At 41.0% G+C, this 24,754-nt stretch overlaps 2 protein-coding genes across 3 annotated transcripts in view; one reads left to right on the top strand and one right to left on the bottom strand.

Annotated features, from left to right (window-relative positions):
* Positions 1-3,842: 3,842 nt before the first annotated feature.
* Positions 3,843-19,603, bottom strand: LOC133631134 (E3 ubiquitin-protein ligase ZNRF2-like). Its single transcript, XM_062023223.1, has 5 exons — positions 18,762-19,603; positions 17,336-17,431; positions 17,152-17,257; positions 8,708-8,810; positions 3,843-5,481 (listed from the first exon to the last, which is right to left on the bottom strand). The coding sequence occupies exons 1-4, from the start codon at positions 19,288-19,290 to the stop codon at positions 8,753-8,755; spliced, it is 789 nt and encodes a 262-aa protein (XP_061879207.1). The 5' UTR covers positions 19,291-19,603; the 3' UTR covers positions 3,843-5,481; positions 8,708-8,752.
* LOC133631131 (telomerase protein component 1-like) overlaps positions 18,980-24,754 on the top strand; it is a 60,814-nt gene continuing 55,039 nt past the window's right edge. Inside the window, exons 1-3 of one of the 2 annotated variants that reach the window (XM_062023213.1) lie at positions 18,980-19,393; positions 23,238-23,683; positions 23,751-23,942. In XM_062023213.1, the coding sequence (XP_061879197.1) occupies positions 23,240-23,683; positions 23,751-23,942 (636 nt within the window). In that variant the 5' untranslated portion in view covers positions 18,980-19,393; positions 23,238-23,239. Of the gene's footprint in view, positions 19,394-19,816; positions 19,971-23,237; positions 23,684-23,750; positions 23,943-24,754 lie in introns of those variants that run through there. The other variant, XM_062023212.1, reaches the window with a different exon arrangement.

Genomic DNA, 24,754 nt, shown 5'->3' with positions numbered 1-24,754 from the left:
AGTAAGAAGAAGAAGTACGCTTGCAAGTTCCAAAATGATTGGAAACAAGAATTTTAGTTCATCCAGGACAGCTGGAAGGGGAAGGGGTATGCTGCCTGCACATTTTGTAGATCAGACTTCTCCATTGAACTCGGTGGCCGAACGGATATACTCATTCGTGAACGGTCAAGGCGGCGGCAACGCAGCACCGGTCACAGCCCAGTATTATGGGCCACCTTGCTAAATGGAGACCCGAGGGTGTAACATATGCCGAGACAAAGATGACTATGCTGATAGCTGCAAGCAGTATCCCGTTGTCATTTGCAGATGTTTTCAACAAATCCGTGAAGGATATGTTCCCGGATTCAGAGATCGCTCGCCAGTACTCAAATGGCAGAACAAAGGCTACTCAAATAGTGAAAGGTAAGTGTTATTTTTTTTTAAGTAAGCAGCAAGTACAGTACAGTTAGTAGAACTGTGTTTTCATTCCTGTGTACTGTACTATATATATATATATATATATATATACACACATATATATATAGATATATATATATATATATATATAAGAAATACTTGAATTTCAGTGAATTCTAGCTATAAATATACTCCTCCCCCTTAACCCCGCCCACCCCGACCCCGCCCACCTCAAACCCCCGCCCCCAATCTCCCGAATTCGGAGGTCTCAAGGTTGGCAAGTGTGGTTAAAGTGAGGGTTTATGTTAGGTTTAGTGTTCAAGTTAGGGTTTGTGTTGTTGTAAGGTTGCACTTATGATTAGGGTTTGTTTTAAGGTTAGGTGTTAGGGTATGGGGTTGCTCAACTCCAACTCTGAGGACATCTCCAGAGATGCATGGTTGGCAGCAGCTTGGAAGCAGGAGTGGGAGTCAGACGGGCCCTCCCGAGTCCACCGCTACATTTGGGAACCAGGAGATGGCGCCATAGGACGGAGACGACCTACCACGCCGGCAATGGATCACGCTGAACCGTCTACGGACTGGGGTCGGTCGCTTTGGGTCATCAATGAAGACGTGGGGCTTGGTGGGCAGTGCGGTGACCCTGAGCAGACCGCCGACCATATAATCAACATCTGCCCCTTATATGGACCGCCCTCAGAAGCCAACCTCTTCCACCTAGGACCAGAGATGAAGGTATGAATACGCGTCACCGAGTTTGACATCTGACGTTACACGAAAGAAGAAGAAGAAGAAGGGTATGGAGTAGGTTTAGGGGTTGTTCTGCGATCAAGGGTAAGAGATTGTTGTAAGATCAAGGTCAGAGGTTGGATTATAATGTTGGTTGTAGGATAGGGTTAGGATTTGTTGCAGGCTTCATGTTAGGGTTTGGGGTTTCATTAGGATTTGTTTTAAGGTTAGATTTTGTTGTAGGGTTTAGTACTACATTTTGAGTTAGGATATGTTGTAGGATTAGGTTTGGAGTTAAGATACTGTATGTTGTAGACAAAAAGAAAACATTCGGTTGGAGGCAATAATCATCCATACATGCAAAGAGGTGGCTACAGTATAGGTATTACACCGCATGAATTATTCACAATGCCCAGAGGCATGCTGGGATACTCTTTCTGCTGCTGGCGCCAAGGGAGGAAGACAACTCTCTGCTCGCCGTCAGCATGGCTTCTACTGATAAATAATTCAGACAGCCTCCTCGCTGACACGCGCCAATCGGATGACCTTCATCACGTGAAGGTGAATCAAATATTCTTGTAGTGAAATTTTTTGCAGCTGATTTGAAGTTTTTAAGCGTTTTCAGGGTTTTGTTTTTTTCCCCCAAAGACTGCATCGCTATACCAAACGTTCTTATGTACATACAGTGCATCCAGAACGTATTCACTTTTTTCCCCACATTTTATGTTACAGCCTTATTCCAAAATGGAGTAAATACAGTTTTGTCCTCAAAGTTCTTCGCACAATACCACATAACAATGTGAAAGTTTTTTTTTTTAGACATTTTTGCTAATTTATTTATATATATATATATATATATATATATATATATATATATATATACATTATATATATATACAGGCCTGGCCCTAACCAATCTTGCGCCCTAGGCAAGATTTTAGGTGGCGCCCCCCCACATCGGCAGTGAAGTGTATATACTCACAAGAAACCGAATAGCTTTGTCTTTGACCTTTTTTTTTACTTAAAGAAAGCAAATTAACATATTATATGAGAATGTTATGTTATGATTATCTTTAACCGAATCACAGCAGTGCTCAAATTAAAAAACGGCATTCCCTCTCATGTGATATTGCTTAATTAACATTAATGATGTGCACTTTAACAACTAGGCTTACAACTATACCTAATATATAAAGGGGTGGAAAAGTGACTATTACCTGCAGGGCAAACATTAGCTAACCAGAAGGCAATAACAATGTCAACAAAAAACACCTGCTTAAAAGATCTAATACAAATGTCCCAGAGGAATGTAAGGTGGGAGTACCGTAATTACCTAACGTTACATTATTATTTTCCATAACAATTTAGCCCCCTCCACAATATTAACCCGACGTTAAAACAGAACTAGCTATTTATTGACTAGCAATTGCCGAATCATGTAACATTAGCTTAATGCTAAAAAGCCAGGTTACTATCACATTCTGTAACAGACAAATAATTTCATGTAGGCTAACGTTATACCTACCTGCTACCTCTGTCTTTTTCTCGTTTCTCCTCCTCTTTTCTCTTCCCTGGGCACCTGACAGTTGTGGCCGTTTTGACATCTTGTGTTGATTTTTTGATGTGGTGACGTCCAAAAAGAGTCATGATACGGGAAGGGAGGGGGCGCACCGTGCCGGGGGATGGGGGGCGTAATGTTGTAACAAATAATATTTTTATTAAATAGGCTTTACTTTGCATTTTAATTAACGTGGGATTATTTATGTATTTAGAAATAATAGTACCAACTTTTTTTTTTTCCTCCAACATTTGTGGCACTGGCGTGGCGCCCCCTGGTGGGCGGCCTATGCCACGGGCCGGCCCTGAATACAGTCATCACACAAGTTAATCATCAGAGTATATCCATTGAATTATTTACATTATTTACAATCCGGGGGGGTGGGTGCACAGCCATTTTCATTCTTGTCATGATCCGTTGCCCGGATCACGTTTGTTTAGTTTTTGACTCCCTCAGTTCCTGTGTTGAGCACCCCTGGGGTTATGTTTTAGTTGCCATGGGTGCAAATGAGTTTCACCTGCCTCTGATTAGTGTTTGAGACGCTCCCCTGCTCCCGGGAAACTAATCAGAGAGGTATTCCTGTTTTTCGCCACACACACCCCGGCTTTCCTGTTTGCTTATGCAACACGTTACGTTGAGTAAGTCTCTTGTTTCTTGAGTCTTGTTCATGTGCTAAACTTCGCCAAAGCTACCGGCACACTTTTCTGTCTTTTTGTATTTTAATGATTTATGAGGAATAAATCATTTCCTTACCTGCACCTTGCCTCCGGATGGGTCAAATGCAGAGGATGATTTCACCACACCTAGTGTACGATCAGTGGTACTTTAACTTAATGTCCAACCAACTGAATTTACCACAGGTGGACTAAAACTAAGCTGCAGGAACACCTCAAGGAGGATCAGTTAAAACAGGATGCCCCCTGAGCTCAGTTTTCACGGCAAAGGCTGTGAATACTTACGTACATGTCTTAGTTTTTTATTGTCAATAAATTTGCAAACATTTCTAAAAAATATATGTTTTCACATTGTCCTTATGGGGTATATCGTGTGTAGAATTTTGAGGTAAAACATTTTATTTTTTCGTTAAATGTGGAAAAAATTAAGCGCTGTCAATACTTCCCAGATGCACTGTAAGTAGATGTTACATGAGATACAAAAGGAATTTATTCACACATATTTATTGTAAAAAATACATATAAAAACAATTTCTGAGACATACAAAAGATCGGAGCTTAGAAAGAGCATATTGAACAGACAAAAACAAGCCATTATTCTTTTAACTGCATTACATATTTACAATTCAATAAATAAAATTCCATGTGGGGTTTTTTTTTTTTAGAGCAGAGTTAAAGGCAGATTGTCCATATGTTGGGATGTAGGGGTCACAACCTTTGAAGATTTGGAGGGGTCTACTAATACAAAATTCCATCCTTGGTTGGAGCAGAGATTTCTCACACTCACACACACACGCTCGCAGGCACACACACACACACACACACACAGCTTTGACTTTAGTAAGCATTGATAAAAATCTGAGGTATTGCACCACACAACTTTGAGGGGGGAGATTAAATGAGCAGGCTGAGATTGTCCTTTACTTTTTAAAATTGACAACCCCGCCCACTTTTGTCAAAAACACACAAACAACCCCCCCCTTTTCCCACCAAGAGTACGCAACATCATTAAATTATCACCACAACAATGTAACATTGACACAAGCCTCTGCACTCTCACTCACAGACGACGTTTTGGCATTTTTTCTTCTTCCGCCTCCCGTACAAATTAAACATGCACATGACTGCCCCTGGTGGCAGGACATCAAGAGTCATAGTCATAGCGCCTCAGACTGCAGAGCAGCAGCGAAGAGGATCAAACCATCAAATTAAAAGGGGGAAAAAAGTCGGCTTAAAGCAATCATTCTTGACCGCATTTCTCCTGAAACGGTTGCCAGCTGGGTCCAGACCCCTCAAAAAAAAAAAAAACACTACAAAAACATTCACCGGGTAAGCCATTATGATGATAAAATATCTTAAATTAAAAAAAAGATAAGGGAAACAATGTCCTTGTTGCGCCAAAAAGCCGGGCTGGAACCTCAAGGAAAGTGGCCAGGCTGGGGTGGATGTCGGGTCACGTGACATTCAAAGCAGAAGCGGCGTTCTGCGTACCGACGCTACGTGTAACAGGATGTTGTTGTTTTTTTAAACTGACCTAATTCACAGTAAACACTCATCATCATCATCATCATCATCACAGCTCAGACATGAAGCAAGCAACAACAAAAAAAAGAAGAAAAAAACCCCCTAGGGACAAAAAGTGCTCAAATGGGTGCAAACACCAGCGCCAATGGAGCTAAAGAAGCCAGCAGCACAATCACCTCCCCAAGAAAATGTGATGAAATGTTAACACGAAACACCCAGTAACGACGCCCCTTCATGCTAGACTGTTTCCCTCTCCGCTGGCTAACCTGGGAAAGAAACATTGCGTGTGACGTGGGACAACTTTCGTATTTTTTTCCCCTAAAAATACCAGATGAAACACCTCAGACTCATAGCCGAGACGACCTCCTCTCCTCTAAAAGTTCCTCGTCATTCCAGGGAGAGATCATGTTGGGGCACGCCAGGAGCAGACGGTTTTTTTTGTTTCTCTTGAAATGGTCCGGGCCAGGGTCAACGCCGCTTACTTTGAGGGTCTTGTGTTGACTTTATTGGTTCGCTGACATATTTTATATATTCATATATATATATATATATGTATTCATATATCTCTGTAGAGAGAGAGAAAGAGAGAGAAGATGTGGTCTCCTGTGAGGATGACAAACAAGAGAGGACATAAGCTCAGATGATGCTGCATTCAATGCAACTGGAATATAGGAGATTCAATAGACATAAACAAGAAGAAAAAAATAAGCGTGTCATTAGTAACCCATTTAAAAAGGGAACTGCAATTTTGCCTATCGTGAAACACTCAATTTGTAAGACAAGAAGTAGAGATGTCCGATAATATCGGATTGCTGATATTATCGGCCGATAAATGCTTTAAAATGTAATACCAGAAATGATCGGTATCGGTTTAAAAAAGTAAAATGTATGACTTTTTAAAACGCCGCTGTACGGAGTGGTACACGGACGTAGGGAGAAGTACAGAGCGCCAATAAACCTTAAAGGCACTGCCTTTGCGTGCCGGCCCAATCACATAAAATCTACGGCTTTTCACACACACAAGTGAATGCAATCCATACTTGGCCAACAGCCATACAGGTCACACTGCGGGTGGCCGTATAAACAACTTTAACACTGTTACAAATATGCGCCACACTGTGAACCCACACCAAACAAGAATGACAAACACATTTCGGGAGAACATCTGCAACAAATACCCAGAACCCCTTGCAGCACTAACTCTTCCGGGACGCTACAATATACACCCCCCGCTATCCCCCTACACCCCTGCCCACCTCAACCTCCTCATGCTCTCTCAGGGAGAGCATGTCCCAAATTCCAAGCTGCTGTTTTGAGGCATGTTAAAAAAAAAAAAACGCACTTTGTGACTTCAATAATAAATATGGCAGTGCCATGTTGGCATTTTTTTCCCGTAACTTGAGTTGATTTATTTGGGAAAACCTTGTTACATTGTTTAATGCATCCAGCGGGGCATCACTACAAAATTAGGCATAATAATGTGTTAATTCCACGACTGTATATATCGGAATCGGTAATTAAGAGTTGGACAATATCGGGATATCGGATATCTGCAAAAAAGCCATTATCGGACATCTCTAGTCTTCATCACTTTATTTACAATAATTAAATCGATTATTGACATTTACTAATCGATTTTATAACCGTCCATGTCCAAATAGTGATGCATCTAAAAATCGATTATTTTCCCAACCTCTAGTAATTAAGTCCATTTTCATGTATCCTTTGATTGATTGACGTATTGACTAACATCCAAATCCTACAATTGTATTATATTTCTTAATAGCTCTGGCCACAATTTTTGCAAAATCCATTTAATGACTTTTAATGCATTAAAAAGTAATCAGTCTCAACGACGTTTAGAAAAAAAATACAGAGAGGTGGATTACGTGAGGTAAGTGGAGGCACACAAAAAGTTTAACAGTGGTTATCTTCCTTTTACACTTCAAATTACAATTAGGAATAATACAGGTTGCTCTTCACATTAACCACTTCAGTTAAAATTTGAGTGTGTTTCAGGGTACCGTAGTTAAATTAGTCTGCACATTTACTTAAAGGCAGACTGAAATGAAATGTTTTTATTTAAACGGGAATAGCAGATCCATTCTATGTGTCATACTTGATCATTTCGCGATATTGCCATATTTTTGCTGAAAGGATTTAGTAGAGAAAATCGACGATAAAGTTCGCAACTTTTGCTCGCTGATAAAAAAAAGCCTTGCCTGTAGCGGAAGTAGCGTGACGTCACAGGAGCTAGTATTCCTCACAATTCCCCGTTGTTTACAATGGAGCGAGAGAGATTCGGACCGAGAAAGTGACGATTACCCCATTAATTTGAGCGAGGATGAAAGATTCGTAGATGAGGAACGTTACAGTGAAGGACTTGAGAGGCAGTGATGGACGTATCTTTTTTCGCTCTGACCGTAACTTAGGTACAAGCTGGCTCATTGGATTCCACACTCTCTCCTTTTTCTATTGTAGATCACAGATTTGTATTTTAAACCACCTCGGATACTATATCCTCTTGAAAATGAGAGTCGAGAACGCGAAATGGACATTCACAGTGACTGAACATGTAAATACACGATTAATAATTCAGCTTTGCGAAGCTAAAAAAAATAGAAGCTAACCTAGCTACGTAGTCAACGTGATAGCAGCAGTCTCAAATGCAGATAGAAACTAAATTTAAAAAAAAACCTGACTGGATGGATAGACAGAAGATCAATAATACTATTAAACCATGAACATGTGAATACACGATTAATAATATTCCGCTTGGCGAAGCTAAAAAAACTGAAGCTAACCTAGCTGCGTAGCTAACTTAGATGCGGCGGCGGGCGTTGTACACTTTTGACGACACCCCGGCCGCCATCAGAGTCGGCAAGAAACATATATTTCCCCAAAGTTACGTATGTCACATGCACATATCGACACGCACGTACGGGCAAGCGATCAAATGTTTGGAAGCCAAAGCTGGACTCACCGTAGTGCGTCTGTTATCCTGCTCAAAACACAACACAACCTCCTGGTGTTGGTGTTGCTGTAGTCCGCCACTCCACCGATCGCACCTACAACTTTCTTATTTGCAGTCTCCATTGTCCATTAAACACATTGCTCAATCACTTTATTAACAAGCGGTAACTGGTTGTAGTTCAAAAAGTAACGCACACACATACACGAGCTGCTGTTAGCCAAAAGTCACGCTCACACACACTCAAGTTCTCCGCCAACTCACTCACGCATGCGCGTTCCCCAAACCCTTAAAGACACAGTACACTAATGCAAATATCACAGATATTACAGTATTGTACTTAGCCGCTAAGACACCGATCCATCCCACCTACAACGTTCTTCTTTGCAGTCTCCATTGTTCATTAAACTAATTGCAAAAGATTCACCAACACAGATGTCCAGAATACTGTCGAAGAAAACAAGAGGCTTTTCTATCGGGTCCGATGGGGTCCAACCACTTCCGTTGCTTTTGTGACGTCACGCGCATAAATCATATCCAAAGGAGTTTTTCAACCGGAAGTGTGGTGGGAAATTTAAAATGTCACTTTATAAGTTAACCCGGCCGTATTGGCATGTGTTGCAATGTTAAGATTTCATCATTGATGTATAAACTATCAGACTGCGTGGTCGCTAGTAGTGGCTTTCAGTAGGCCTTTAAGTTTATCATTACTATTACTATAATGGTGACAGTTTGACTTTGGAACAGTTTGATTTTAAATAGATTTCCTTTTAGGAAATGGAAAGAACGAGAGAAATGTTTAGTGTGATGGTAAATCTTTCACCGTAACAATCCGTCTGAATGAGTCATTGGTCCTACCTGAGTCTTTTGTGGTCACCGTGGGGAAGTCATGTGACATGGAGGTCAGTCTGAGGGATGCTCGGGACAGCAGGGCTTCACTTTGGCCCAGGCGTCAATGCAGCTGCATCCAGACCAGAGCACAGGGTGTGTAGGTTAGTGTTTAACATTTAGATGAATGACATCATCAACCTTCATGTTCACAGCCTTGGTCCAATTCGCAGAGGTTGGGTGGGTCCAGACAAAAAACAACCACACCTCCAATGTGTTGTTTGTCAAGGTTCGGTACTGAACAAGCGATGACATCTGTTGAAAAAGCATGTCTGCCAGCTAATGTCAGGGTCATGTGATGCAATCATTGCTGATACTCCATATGTGGGTTGTCTAATCGGAGGAACATTTCCTGTTCTGAGATGACACACAAGAACGCTCAAACTGAAAGTAACCCTTTCCAGTCCAGCAGAGTGTACTTTGTTGTACCCTTTTAACCTCTTCTAGATGTGGCATTATCTTATTTACTGGGATGTAAAAGCAGGGTTTCCCACACATTCATTTATTTGTGGCGGCCCGCCACAAATAAAAAAATAAATATATATATATATATATAGTTGATGTAGATGCCCATATCGGCTGTTCAGATTTACTTTACAAAAGAGAAGTGTAGGATACTTCTCTTGTTGCCTTATTTGTATTTGACTTTATTAAATGTATTTATATTAGAAACACAACATGTGTATATAACAAAGGGTGCAAAGTCTGCAGGCAGTAGGAAACACATGGTTAAGTGTAGGGAGTAAAACTGATGGCACACTAAAGTTCAAGATTTTTGGAGCTCTTTGTTCAGTGGATCAGATGTTTGATGAAGCTCTGTGTCTATCTACCACCACTACTGTTTTCTGTTTATTTGTTACTGACTGTGGCAGGACACCTCTGCCTCTGTTTCACTTTATGTTGCTGGTAAATAATATGGTTGTAGTAGTAGGCTAAAGTTAAATTATTTAGTATGCACTAATTAAAGGGGCGGAGCTTTGAGACATTTTAGTTTTTATATTTTATAAGATATATTTTTTGTAAGAACCACAATTAATAAATATATTTCAGTGAATAACTTGTTTTTCAAATCTGTATATAAATATGTACATAAAGTATTGTAATTATATTGTAAAATGGATGGATGGATGGACGTTTAAAACAAAACTGTTATTATTAATTAGTAAGTATACATTTTTGGAGCCTTTTTTAAGAAAATCAAACCATTGTAGTCAATTATGCAAATTACTCGATGATGTCATGGTGACCACGCCCATAACCACGCCCCCACCGCCACAGGTATCTTGGCAGTTTATGGGAAACACTGAAAAGTGTTGTCGTTCATACAATAACACAATGACAAAACAAACAGGCTCTGTTTGCTGTTGCCATGATGACACCGAATGTTCACTTCTATTGTGTTTTACTTTGGAAACGTTCTTGGGAAGTGGTAACTAACAGGGGACCTATGATGATTTTAATCTACATTTAAAATGTGGTTATATAATATGTATTGGATATGCGTTGGTGTAAAATTTTCTCCACAGTCCCTTTTATAACCTGTTTTTTGAGTGTCTGCAAGATGTTTGATTCTGGAGGCGTTACCACATTGCAAATGAAATCACACCACACCCTCTCAAAGTATCATAATTATTCTTTGGAAAACATGTACAGTAGAGATGTATATATATATCTTGAAGTCATCACCACTGTGTTTTCTAGACACACTCAAAAATAAACTTCTAACGTTATATAGATTCACCCGGTCACAACATTAGGCACACCTGGACTCGAGATCGACCAATATGTTTTTTTCAAGGCAGATGCACATTATTATTAGTCAAGGAGGCTGATAACCGATATTCATTTGCAGTAAAAGTTAGCAAAACAATACTAGTATACATCAGTAAACAGCTGGGCAAGGCTTTGAGTTGTAAACACATTTTTTTGAGGAAATGCCGGACCAGTAGCGACATTGTTTTATGCCAGGCCTGGGCAATTATTTTTACTCGGGGGGGCCAAATTTAGAGAAAAAAATGTGTCTGGGGGCCGGTATATCTATTTTAAGGAACACTAATACAAAACCTCACAATAATGTCTGAATGCTAAAAAAGTTAAGACAGACCGCCTTAAAAAACGCAATGGAATTTTTAAATTTTTTGACACCCAGAATGTACATGAAAATAAAGAATGTGGGATTTACAATATTAACGATAAAACACTGAATATTGACAACATATGAACGTCACACCCCTGCTCCATCGACATATTTTACAATCAAGCGAAACACAAAAAAATGCAACAAACAGCAAAATATAAACGCGAAGGGTAAAAAAAAAAAAAAAACACCTACAATCTGATATATCACTAAGCTTTAGAACTTCAGTGTTTCCCACACATTCATTTATTTGTTGCGGCCCGCCACGAAAGAATTACGTCCGCCACAAATAAAAAAATAAAAAATATAATTGTTTTTTTTTTGGTCCTGTCCAGCTTTTCAGGCAAATCATATAGTTGATGTAGATGCCCATATAGGCTGTTCAGATTTACTTTACAAAAGAGAAGTGTAGGATACTTCTCTTGTTGCCTTATTTGTATTTGACCACTACTGTTTTCTGTTTATTTGTTACTGACTGTGGCAGGACACCTCTGCCTCTGTTTCACTTTATGTTGCTGGTAAATAATATGGTTGTAGTAGTAGGCTATAGTTAAATTATTTAGTATGCACTAATTAAAGGGGCAGAGCTTCAAGAGACATTTTAGCTTTTATATTTTATAAGATATATTTTTTGTAAGAACCACGATTAATGAATATATTTCAGTGAATAACTTATTGTTCAAATCTGTATATAAATATGTACACAAAGTGTGGTAATTATATTGTAAAATGGATGGATGGATGGACGTTTAAAACAAAACTGTTATTATTAATTAGTAAGTATACATTTTTTGAGCCTTTTTAGAGAAAATCATATCATTGTAGTAAATTATGCAAATTACTCGATGATGTCATGGTGACCACGCCCATAGCCACGCCCCCACTGCCACAGGTATCTTGGCAGTTTATGGGAAACACTGAACTTTGTTGTAAAAATCTCCTTCCACGTCTGTCCCCGACACCCGCATTTCAGGCTGGCCGCTCTGGAAACAGTCTGTGGAAACGCTCCCCACCCACACTGCTTGGTGCCTCGTCGGATCTGCTGTGACTAAGATTACCATAGTAACTAATTAGATTACCATAGTAACTAGTATATCATGCAAAAGTGCAGATTTCAACCATTGAAATACTTTGCATAGTTCGAGACTTCCGGTCATTAGAAAACATCACTGCACATCATAATGGCAGCTACACTTTCCATCTTGAAGATCTAAATAAATTATTTGGGAATGTCCGGCGGGCCAGATTGAAAAGCTTAACGGGCCGCATGTGGCCCCCGGGCCTTAATTTGTCCAGGTCTGTTTTAGGTGGTGCTAATGTTGTGGCTAATTTAGCACCAAACACCTCCATCATGTGAGTCTAATGCTGCATGTCAGAGGAGCATCAACATTTGCATTTCAAAAGATGGGAAATCTCCCAGGAAAATTGTTCAAAATATGAGATTTTTCAAATCATTAATCTTTTTTTTTTTTTTTTAGAATATTTCATGGCCTAGACTAAAAATACAAGTTCTCTACATTAAAAGAACTTGCCATCTACTGAATCACAATTCAGTAGCAGTTTACAAATTTAAGACATGCAAGGTTTCCTGGTGAGGAACCCTGAAATATTGCAAACATTTAAATAAAAACAATTGTGTGCTCCTTCATGTAGCTTCCTTGTAGTTAAGATATTTTTCTAGCTGGCTGTCATTTCTACCTGGATGTTACAGAAAGTGTGACCTTCTGCCGGTGTTCTGTCAAATGTTGCTGCTTTCTCGAAATTACCTACCAATAGCGTAAAACAGTGATTCAAAAGAAAATGCAAGCTAACATTTTTTGCGTCAATGTGAATTTTTTTCACGCTGTATTTGTGTATATGCTTACTGTCCGTTAATATTTACCGTAATTTCCGGACTATAAGCCGCTACTTTTTCCCCTCGTTCTGGTCCCTGCGGCTTATACAAGGGTGCGGCTTATATACGGCCTGTTCTTCTCCGACACCGACGAAGAGGATTTCGGTGGTTTTAGTACGCGGGAGGAAGACGATGACACAATGATTAAAGACTGACTTTTCATATACCAGTAGGCTGGTTATTTTGATAACGTACAGGCGAGCACTTTGTATTACTTTGCACCGTTGTATTATTTGTACTCTGCACGAATGCTGTTCGCCATGTCAAAGATGTGAAGGTTTGATTGAATGATTGAAAGATTTATTGTTAATAAATGGGACGCTTTGCGTTCCCAAACAGTCATCTCTGTCCCGACGATCCCCTCCGTGGTAGCAGGAACCCCTATATACTACGCTAATTACACATCAAAACCCTGCGGCTTATAGTCGGGTGCGGCTTATATATGGAGCAGTCTGTATTTTCCCCTAAATTTAGCTGGTGCGGCTTATAGTCAGGTGCGGCTTATAGTCCGGAAATTACGGTAATGTGAACTTTCTCAGGCTGTATTTGTCTACATGCATGTTGGTCAGAAGATACGATGAAAGAAACACAATGTAAAATCCCTTCTTACTTGTACACAACGTATACGAGGCAGCTGCTTTCGATGAGTATTTTGCTCGAGGCAAATATTTGAAATATTGGTGTTTAAGCGTATGCGCGCGCATGCTCAGTAGCAGACATCGACAGAACACTAGCTCTTCTCTACTTATATAATAAGTCTCTTACTTGTCAAGATATGTACACAAAGCTTGGATTTTTGGCAGCGATATCTTTTCTGCCGTCTTAAAGTCCATCCATCTGTCGTGTTATTTGATTGAATCACAGAAGAATGAAACTTGCCACGCTCCTTTCATGAGCCCTCGTACGAGTGCTGCCAAGGCTTGTCGCTACAGTGCCGAAAACAAACTAAACTGAAACCGAGAAGACGCAGAGAAAGAAAACTGGAACCCGGGCAAAAAGGAGACGTACGGTAGACCAGTGTTTTTCAACCACTGTACCGCCGTGCCGTGAGATATTGTCTGGTGTGCCGTGGGAAATTATGCAACTTCACCTAATTGGTCCAAAATATATTTTTTGCAAATCAATAATTATAATAATGTGCCGTTGTCTAGTGCAGTGTTTTTCTAACTTTTTTGGTATGTAAAAGGTATGTAACGCTTAAACCAAAAATAAACAAAAGGCAAGTCCCGCTAGGAAAAGGCACTGAAGCATAGGAATGGCTATGCAAAACAAAAGTAAAAATGAACGGGCTACAAAGTAAACAAAAACTGAATGCTGGACGACAGCAAAAACTTACAGCATGTGGAGCGGAGACGGCGTCCACCAAGTACACCCGTACATGACATGACAATCAACAGTGTCCCCACAAAGAAGGATAGCGTACGCACAACTTAAATAGTCTTGATTGCCAAAACAAAGCAGGTGCGAGCAATAGAACTCAAAGGAAGGCGTGACGCTGCTACGGGAGAACACCAACAAAACAGGAAGGGTCACCAAATTAACAGCGCGAGACAGAAACTAAAGCACTACATACAGGAAAAAACAACAAACTTAAAATAAGGCATGACAACCTGGTGGAGTTTCATTTTTTAACCTTTTATGCTAGTGGTGTGCCTCCGTATTTTTTTTAATGAAAAAAATGTGCCTTGGTTAAAAAAAGGTTGAAAAACACTGCGGTAGACGATCAGCACCGCACTTGTTTTCTGCTTATGCAGTTCTTTGTGTTATAAATGTTCTAAATAATGTATTTTGTGTTACATACATTTTTCAAACATGTTTTCATCAACACTTAACTGTATTTATTTTGCTTCTCGCCAAGTTGTTCCCATGGACAATGTTCGTTACAGCATCAAGAAGGCATTTAAAAAAATCTGGTAGATGTTTGTAGTAATATTATCAAAATCATTAGTGAAGATATTATCAATAAGTGTAGCACAGTTACTTGTTATTCTGCTTGGCCTTGTTTGGGATAAAAACTCGTGCTAAACATGCGTCTGTAAAGTCTTCAAAGGGCTTTTGTTTGTTAGGGTTTAAGAGGTCAGTTGAAGTCACCACATAAGAAAATTACTTTTTGACTGATTTCTGTGAAGTTTGTCTTAATCCAGTCCTTTCGACCCTGACTGAGGTGCTCTATATACTGTATACACAACTGATCAATATATGTTTGCTTTTCATGACATGGTCCGATGATTATGCATTCCAATAAGGGTTGTCCCGATACCAAAATGTATTTCAATTAGGGATGTCCGATAATGGCTTTTTGCCGATATCCGATATTCCGATATTGTCCAACTCTTTAATTACCGATACCGATATCAACCGATATATACAGTCGTGGAAATAACACATTATTATGTCTAATTTGGACAACCAGGTATGGTGAAGATAAGGTACTTTTAAAAAAAATTATAAAATAAAATAAGATAAATAAATTAAAAACATTTTCTTGAATACAAAAGAAAGTAAAACAATATAAAAACAGTTACATAGAAACTAGTAATTAATGAAAATGAGTAACATTAACTGTTAAAGGTTAGTACTATTAGTGGAGCAGCAGCACGCACAATCATGTGTGCTTACGGACTGTATCCCTGCAGACTGTATTGATATATATTGATATATAATGTAGGAACCAGAATATTAATAACAGAAAGAAACAACCCTTTTGTGTGAATGAGGAGGGAGGTTTTTTGGGTTGGTGCATTAATTGTAAGTGTATCTTGTGTTTTTTATGTTGATTTAATTTTTTTTTAAAAACGATACCAATAATAAAAAAACAGATACCGATAATTTCCGATATTACATTTTAACGCATTTATCGGCCGATATTATCGGACATCCCTAATTTCAATACTTTGATATATTTCAAAATAAAGGGGACCATGAAAAAAATTCATTTTTAGCTGAATTTTAACCCAAAAAAATAAAATCGATGAGCTTCAAGCACACCTGTGAAGTGAAAACCATTTCAGGTGACTACCTCTTGAAGCTCATCGAGAGAATGCCTAGAGTGTGCAAAGCACTAATCAGAACATGTTTTCAGTTATTTCACCTTTTTTTTGTTAAGTACATAACTCCACATGTGTTCATTCATAGTTTTGATGCCTTCAGTGACCATCTACAATGTAAATAGTCAAGAAAATAAAGAAAACACATTGAATGAGAAGGTGTGTCCAAACTTTTGGCCTGTACTGTACATCCCTAGTCCCAATACTCTCCTGTTCGACTTCTTATTATCTGGCAGACTAGGGGCCGTACTTATCAAGCTTCTTAGAATTACTCCTAAGAAGTCTGCTAAGAGTTGACTTAAGAGTAAATAAATTCTTCGCTGAAAGCTGCACTTAAAAGTTAGTTATCAAGCGTCTTACTCACACTTTCAGCGAAGTGTAGGACTGAATCTTAAGTGTCACACTCAGAGCTGAATTACGACATTACTATGTGCCGTAAACGGAATTTTAGGTGACGTCATTTCTGTGTCCATAGAAATGACCAATCACGGAAGGGAATCCGTTGTCTAAGAATAAAGAAATATCTTGGAAATATTTAAGTGGACAATGGGAGTGTATATTTTGACAATAAACTACAAAATAATACAAAACAAACTAGTCCCCGCCGGCACTCACGCTACCGCTCCCTCTCTTCTCTCGCCCACACACTCACTGACGTCACTCACCTCACGGCCACACACATACGCTACTGTCATAACATTTTCTTTCCAATTCATTAATTAGGCAACTAATTTGAAACTGGTGTGGGTGGCTCTATATATACTAGCCCACTGCAGCCACATGCAGAAATCAACAAGGAATCGAAAAGTATTAAATCTGTGACAAAAATAATATCGGCTCTGTCTAAACGATACCGTTTGATCAGCTGCTCGTCATCAAAAAAAAACAAAACATTGTTCCGTTCCCTGAACGTTCGCGCACGTCTCTCTCGCCTCAGTGCCATCCCCTGCTGGCAACTCCTAACCACTTAAGACACCTCTGAAGGTCTCTTAAATATCGTGGAGAGTAAGAGTGATTCTTAGACTTAAGAACGTTGATAAAAAGCTTTTATTCTTAAGTTTGAGAGTAGGACTAAATTTCGCAAATTCTCAGGACTTAAGTGTAAAATGGCACTCTAAGAAGCTTGATAAGTACGGCCCCAGGTGTGTATGAGGTGTGTTTAGAAGCAAAGTTACAACAAGCTAGACTCAGACAATCCCATCATAATGTGCTTATAAGCGAGGGCGAACAAGTAGCGCAAAATCTATTAGTAATAAAGCGTGTGTGTTATTGGTGGAAGTTGCCAAGAATCGAATATAATACCATGTCGTCAAACAAGTCTACTGAACTTTCTTACCTCTTGTGGTAGACGCAGAGGCAAGCAAGCCTGGCGATGGTCTCGCCCTGCACCAGATCCTCCAAACAGATGGAACACTCACCGCTGTCTTTGCTCAGCACATCCGCTACAAAACAAAAACATCAATGATTCCGCCGGGTCCGACCGCAGCGGCGAGAGCCGATTTGTGAGCGTGAACACTCACTGTTGTAAGGAAGCGGCGGGGATGTCAGACAGCTCAACAGGTGATCCTCAATCCGACCTCCGGGAAAAGGCTTGGAGCAGAAAGGACAGCGGATATCTGAAAACCAGGACACAAACGGGGCGTTTGAGTTCAAGGTTTAAAGTGCGCGCCCATCCGTGGACGACACAGATGGCGACAAGCTCCCCCGGCCTACATTCTCATCAAATTTTAACCCAATTCTCCACCACCATACTGGCTGGAGGGCTAGCCTAGGAATCCCCAACCCAACCAGACGGTTTTGTTTGGGCCCATCCAGCGTTACGCTAGCCACCACCTGCCTCCGTTTTAACTTGCAAGCCTGTGTCGAGATAGGTGAGTTTTTGCATGTCATTAGTCACAATTCCAGTTTAAACAATACAACCTTGATGACTTAAATCATTAAAAAAAAGCCAGAGAAGAGAGATTATCCTCATAGGAATGCAACTTCCTCAATTTAATTTCACTTCCACCCTGGCTCATTTTGTATTCATCTCCTTCACTGATGTGCATCTTTGATCGATAAACAATTAAACCTCAGCAACTAAACACACATTTTACATAACGTGATCAACAGTCGACTATTTGTTACAAATGTAACCTGACTAATCAGTCACTTACTTGTCAGTGTTATTAGTAAAAAGCTTTTGGTTTCAGTTTAATGAAGTAACGTCATTTCACAATCTGTGACTTCCAATGTCAGTCAGAACACCCCTTTTAACTGATAATCATCCATGGGGTCAGTTAATTCATTAGGTTTTATGAAGAAAGTAAGAGGATATGATATAATTTAGAGCAGTGGTTCTTAACCCGGGTTTGATCAAACCCTAGGGGTTCGGTGAGTCGGCCTCAGGGGTTCGGCGGAGGTCAAAACACACCCGACTCATTGTGTAAATACAAACTTCTCCCTATCGGTGTATTATGGATACGGCAACAGCAGAAGTCACACTGATTTGCAGGTGTGTAATTTGTTGTGAGTTTATACACTGTGTTGGTTTTGTTCTTTGAACAAGGTGATGTTCATGCACGGCTCATTTTATACACAAATATGGTAACACTTTAGTATGGGGAACATATTCACCATTAATTAGTTGCCTATTAACATGCAAATTAGTAACATATTGGCTCTTAGTTAGTCATTATTAAGTACTTAATGCCTTATTCGGCATGGCCTTATTATAACCCTAACCCTAACCAAATAACTCTAAATTAAGTCTGTGTTACTTAGAATATGTTCCCCATACTAAAGTGTTACCAAAAACATATAACTTTGTCTTGAATTTGAAAAAAAGCAACATTTTATTTTTCACTAAAGAAGGGTTCTGTGAATGTGCATATGAAACTAATGGGGTTCGGTACCTCCAACAAGGTTAAGAACCACTGATTTAGAGCGATTTAAGTACCAACTTACTTCCATGGCGGTTGTTGACACGGTACATGCCGATCCAAGCCTCGGACACCGGCCGCTGGTGTGCGCCCCGAACCCGAGCCGACCTGGCACCGACGCTGCGGCCCCCGTTGTGTCGGTTTCCGGGGAGCCGCTCGGAGAAAGTGCGGTGCGGCGTGCGGCCTGTTTCCTCCCCGGGCTGGTGCTCCGCGTTAACGGCAGCCTCCGGGGTCGTGCCGACGTCCTCCTCGGGCTTGCCCTCGCTGTTGTCGTCGTCCGCCGCCGGAGACGCCTGGTTCATGCTCGCCGGGATGCTGTGGTGGTCAGCCGGGCTGCCGTCGGCGCTAGCGCCATGCTGGCCCAGGTCAGAGTCGCTGCCTTCCTCCGAGCGGCTCAGGTTGACTTCGGTGTCCTCGAAGCTCCCCGAGAAGTCCACCATGAGGCTGGTAGGCCTGGCGCAGCGGGGCCGCCGGTACGAATCCCGCTTGGTGGCGTCTTTGCTGAGGACAGACGGCACCGGATCCTCCTGAAGGCGACTCGCCCTGGTGCCCATCGCTAAAAGCGGGCTAATGGAGCCTGGCTAGCCGAACAAGCAGACAGCAACACACCGTAACAACGACCTAGACTCGACCCTTTAGCCGCAGCGGATTCGACCGGTAAGAATAACTTCAAGCGGCAACCGAAATCGCGGAAGTGCGAGGCTGATGTTTGTTGTCCTGGCCTTAGTTTGTCCTTTCCGTCCACATTTTCCTTTCTTTTATGACGTACTCCTTCTCGTTGCTGCAGCGGAAATAGAGCGCGCTCGTTTCCTGCTTTGAGCTGTGTACAAACAGTTACGGTAACGCCTCGGTGTTTGCAATCCTAAACAACACCAAATATGGTCGTGAAACTAGTTATGTGTTTGCGTACAATTGTTTTATATTCCAATATTTACATACGCCGATTTACTACCACAATAATTCCAGTTAACTCAGTTTGACGTGATTTGAAAAAGAGTATGCGGTCCATTGCCAGGTATTACGGCAGTAGGGGATTGTGTGAACCAATCAGCGCGCAACTACATTAATGAGCATGTTGCGTCAGCCAATCAGTACCTTCGACAGACGCAGCTGGCCGAGTGAGGACATTTACCGGAAAAGTCGACAAGTTGACGTTAAATCGGACAGGCTTCTGTACCGAATGACTCAGCAGCAGAACGCAAACGTCTAAACGTTTATCTTCCAATGTCTGTCGGTGAGTGTCACGAAATCTTTATTAAAACTAGCTGTTCCCTACACTTTACACATAACAATACAACACTTTACACATAACAATACAACTCACCGTGTTAATGACTAGTCTGACATGGCAGCCTTCTTCTGACTTCTGCTGTTGTTGAAACTTCCGTCCATTCATTTTCTACTGCTTGTCCCTTTCGGGGGTGCTGGAGGCTATCTCAAAAAGTTATGTTTAATAAACCTTAAGTCAAGGTCCAACATTACCCCCGATATGTCTTCAGGCTTTGCTGCATTGCCTTTAATAGGGTTGGATTCATTGCAGCATGTGCTCAAAAACATCAATCCATCCATTTTCTACCGCTTGTCTCTCTCGGGGTCTCGGGAGGGCTGGAGCCTATCCCAGCTGCACTCGGGCGGAAGGATGCAGGTTACACCCTGGACAAGTTGCCACCTCATCGCATGTTATGTTTCCAGCTCTTTAAAACTTTGGATTAAGTGTTTGAAGTAGTTCACATCAAACTAGGCTGGTTACTCGTTGGAACATCCATCCATCCATCCATTTTTCTACCGCTTGTCCATGTCGGGGTCACGGCGGGTGCCGGAGTCTATCTCAGTGTAGTTTATATTTAGTTAAATTGAAGGTTTCTTGTGAAGCCATGTGAATATGTCATGAATAGGTGCTGAGTCAGCTTAAAAATTAGAATTAGAACCTTTATTCAACCAGATAAGAAACCCATTGAGATCAAGATCTCTTTCACAAGGGTGATCTGGCCAAGAGGTCAACAGCACATGTCACAGAGCAGTTTCAAAAAAGTAATACGTTAAAGGCCTACTGAAATTATTTTTTTTTATTCAAACGGGGATAGCAGATCCATTCTATGTGTCATACTTGATCATTTCGCGATATTGCCATATTTTTGCTGAAAGGATTTAGTAGAGAACAACGACGATAAAGTTTGCAACTTTTGGTCGCTGATTAAAAAAAAGCCTTGCCTGTAGCGGAAGTAGCGTGACGTCACTGGAGGAAGGACTCCTCACATTTTCCCATTGTTTACAATGCGGCGAGAGAGATTCGGACCGAGAAAGCGACGATTACCCCATTAATTTGAGCGAGGATGAAAGATTTGTGGATGAGGAAAGTGAGAGTGAAGGACTAGAGTGCAGTGCAGGACGCATCTTTTTCGCTCTGACCGTAACTTAGGTACAAGGGTTCATTGGATTCCACACTTTCTCCTTTTTCTATTGTGGATCACAGATTTGTATTTTAAACCACCTCGGATACTATATCCTCTTGAAAATGAGAGTCGAGAAAGCGAAATGGACATTCACAATGACTTTTATCTCCACGACAATACATCGGCGAAGCTCTTTAGCTACTGAGCTAGCGTGATAGCATCGGGCTCAAATTCAGATAGAAACAAAATAAATAAATCCCTGACTGGAAGGATGGACAGAAGATCAACAATACTATTAAACCGTGGACATGTAAATACACGGTTAATAATTTCCAGCTTGGCGAAGCTTAACAATGCTGTTGCTAACGACGCCATTGAAGCTAACTTAGCAACGGGACCTCACAGAGCTATGATAAAAACATTAGCGTTCCACCTATGCCAGCCAGCCCTCATCTGCTCATCAACACCCGTGCTCACCTGCGTTCCAGCGATCGACGGAAGGACGAAGGACTTCACCCGATCATCCGTGCGGTCGGCGGCTAGCGTCGGCTAGCGCGTCTGCTATCCAAGTCAAAGTCCTCCTGGTTGTGTTGCTACAGCCAGCCGCTAATACACAGATCCCACCTACAACTTTCTTCTTTGCGGTCTTCATTGTTCATTAAACAAATTGCAAAAGATTCACCAACACAGATGTCCAGAATACCGTGGAATTTTGAGATGAAAACAGAGCTTTTTTGTATTGGATTCAATGGGGTACCAATACTTCCGTTTCAACCATTGACATCACGCGCATACGTCATCATACATAGACGTTTTCAACCGGAAGTTTAGCGGGAAATTTAAAATTGCACTTTATAAGTTAACCCGGCCGTATTGGCATGTGTTGCAATGTTAAGATTTCATCATTGATATATAAACTATCAGACTGCGTGGTCGGTAGTAGTGGCTTTCAGTAGGCCTTTAAGACATACATTTTAAAATACATAAAAGAGAACTGTAAAACAATAAAGATTTACACCTTTTAAAAACACAGGCACTGTGCAAAAGTCTCTTGCTGTCTGTCCCTCAGGACAGAACTGAAGTCTCCAAATGGGAGTAGTTCAGTGAGTTTCAGTTTCGTCTGCAATGCATTCCATGCCATAGGGGCAGCAATGCCAAAAGCTCTTTTGCCAAATTCAGTCCGTACATGGGGAACAGTTAAAACATACAAATTGTTAGAACGTAATGCATAAGAGCTGTTTTTTCTTTGTAACAGAGTACACAAGTATGGAGGTATTAAACCTAAAAGAGCCTTATAAATGATAGTCAGCCAATGTGTGTATCTGCGTGCACTCAATGAAGATAAGTCTGACTTCATATACGGTTGATAGTGGTGGGTGAGACTACGACAGCCAGTAACTAATCTTAGTGCTGAGTGAAAAACAGTGTCCAAGGACTGGAGGCATTTAGATGAAGCACTAAAATAAAGCACGTCTCCATAATCAATTATGGGCAAGATAGTCGCTGTCACCAATTTCTTTCTGACTTTAAGAGAGAAGCAGTTTTTATTTCTAAAAAAGAAACCAAGCTTTACCCTAAGCTTAGAGACCAAGTTGTTAATATGGGCTTTAAATGAAAGCTCCTGATCAAGAGTAAAACCCAAGTACTTGTAATTTAAGACCTGCTCTATAGGGTTTCCATTTGATGTTACAATATTTGGAATATTTTCCAGTAGCACCCTTGAATGAGAGAAAACCATTACTTTGCTTTTATCTGTATTTAAAACCAATTTAAGATCAAATAAGGCACCCTAAAGATGATAAATAAATGCTGCTTTATTTTGTGTTATTCTCATGTACTGGACTAGTGAGGTGCTGCTTTCCGATGATCATTCTAAACTAAATATTTTCTTTGTGGATCATGTTTGAGTGTGAAGCGGAAGCATGCTCAAGCTGAGCATTCATACACTGTGCAGACTTTGTTCCCTCTTTATGGACTGCTTTGTTGGAGGCACCACACCTTTCTCTACACACCTTTGTAGAACAAACCAGTGTCAAGAATGCTGAGCACTTTGTCTCCTCAGCTAGTGCTGTTTGTCATGTTGAGTTAATCGATTTATTTCCATTCAGGAATGAAGCCGCTGAATTTGCAAACAAACATGGCACCCAGGGAGCCCCGGTGGGCCACAAGTGGGACAAGTTTGACCTCCAACTACGTTCCACCGAGTCTGGAGAACAAGCTTCTTACGCAGACTTCCCTCTTGAGTTTTACACCCCAGACGTCCTCGTGTATCTCCTTGCGTCCTTCCAGCCTGACCTCCACCTCCTCCAACCTCCTCTTGTCATCCCCACTCTCTTTGCCCCTCATCAGCACCCAGAACAAGCTCCTCAACTCATCCCATGTGACGCAGGCTAACCCTCTGCTCGCCACCTCTATGGCCCAAAGTGCTCTCCTCTCTCGCTTTTCCCAGCCGCCTTTTTTCGTCCCTTTGGGGGAAGGAGTACAGAGGAGAGACGATGACGCCAGCGATGAAACGTCTGAATCTGAGCAGTCCTCTGTTGAAGAAACGAGCCTGGTAAATAAGCATTCTCCTGACTTCTCTCGCTTTCTCTTCCTCTTTGTAACCGAGTGTTTGGCTCTAGTATTATTCTGATGAAGATGACCAAATGCTTGAAGAGGAAAGTGAGGAGGATGCATCCTTAGCTATGGAGGCGGATATCCCAGAACTGGTCCACAAAGGCAACCAGAAGGAGAAACCTGTGGTCAGCCATGAGGAATTTGCTGAGGTGGTCCGAGCGAAGCGGCAGATTGAGGAGGAGATCCAGAATAAAAAGGTAAATACGAGTGCTGTCAAACGATTACATTTTTTTAGTTCGATTAATCCAGTGGTTCTCAAACTTTTTCTGTCAGGCCCCCCTTCAGATGAAAAAAAAATTTCGGCCCCCCCCCCCTCACACCAAACAAAAGTCGCAATAGTCACAGAATTAGTCAAGTTTATATTTATTGACATAACATAAATGTATTTTTCAAGAAGATAAAACATCTTAAAGTATTGAACTCACTTTACAATCTGTGCAAAAAATGAAATAAAATGCAGCCATTTGGTAAAAAGATGAACAGTTACCTTGCTAAAAAAAAAGTTTTATCACAGCGTTAGTGGCTGCAATGAGCCTGTTTTGCACTGCACATTTTTTCAAAGCGGGGTTGCAGGCTTGATACTGCCACTCTTAAGTCATGCTCAACGTTGAGTTGATATTAGAAATTAGGGTAGCTAGCTACTTTCTAATATTCAGCGCGGTTTGTGTCTTCTGCTTTCTGACTTGCGGTGGGCGTGACTCGCGGGTGGGTGAGCAGGACTACGCGATTTGTTTATCACGTCGGCATAGGGACGGTGTTCCGCCATAAGAGACATTATTTATTCCTCTTTTTATAGTATGTTTATTTGATGCTTGTCTGGGTTTTTTAATGAAATGACACATTGTAAGGGGAGCCCGCCCTCCACTTTGAGAACCACTGGATTAATCACACTTTTGCGTTTTGATTAATCACAGTACCGTATTTTCTGCACTATAAGGCGCACCGGATTATAAGACGCACCTTCAATCAATGGCATATTTCAAAATTTTCTTCATATATAAGGCGCACC

This window comes from Entelurus aequoreus, linkage group LG16, assembly GCF_033978785.1.
Source record: "Entelurus aequoreus isolate RoL-2023_Sb linkage group LG16, RoL_Eaeq_v1.1, whole genome shotgun sequence".
NCBI lineage: Eukaryota > Metazoa > Chordata > Actinopteri > Syngnathiformes > Syngnathidae > Entelurus > Entelurus aequoreus.
The sequence above is the reverse complement of the archived record's forward strand: the minus strand, read 5'-3'. Positions and strand labels throughout refer to the sequence as shown.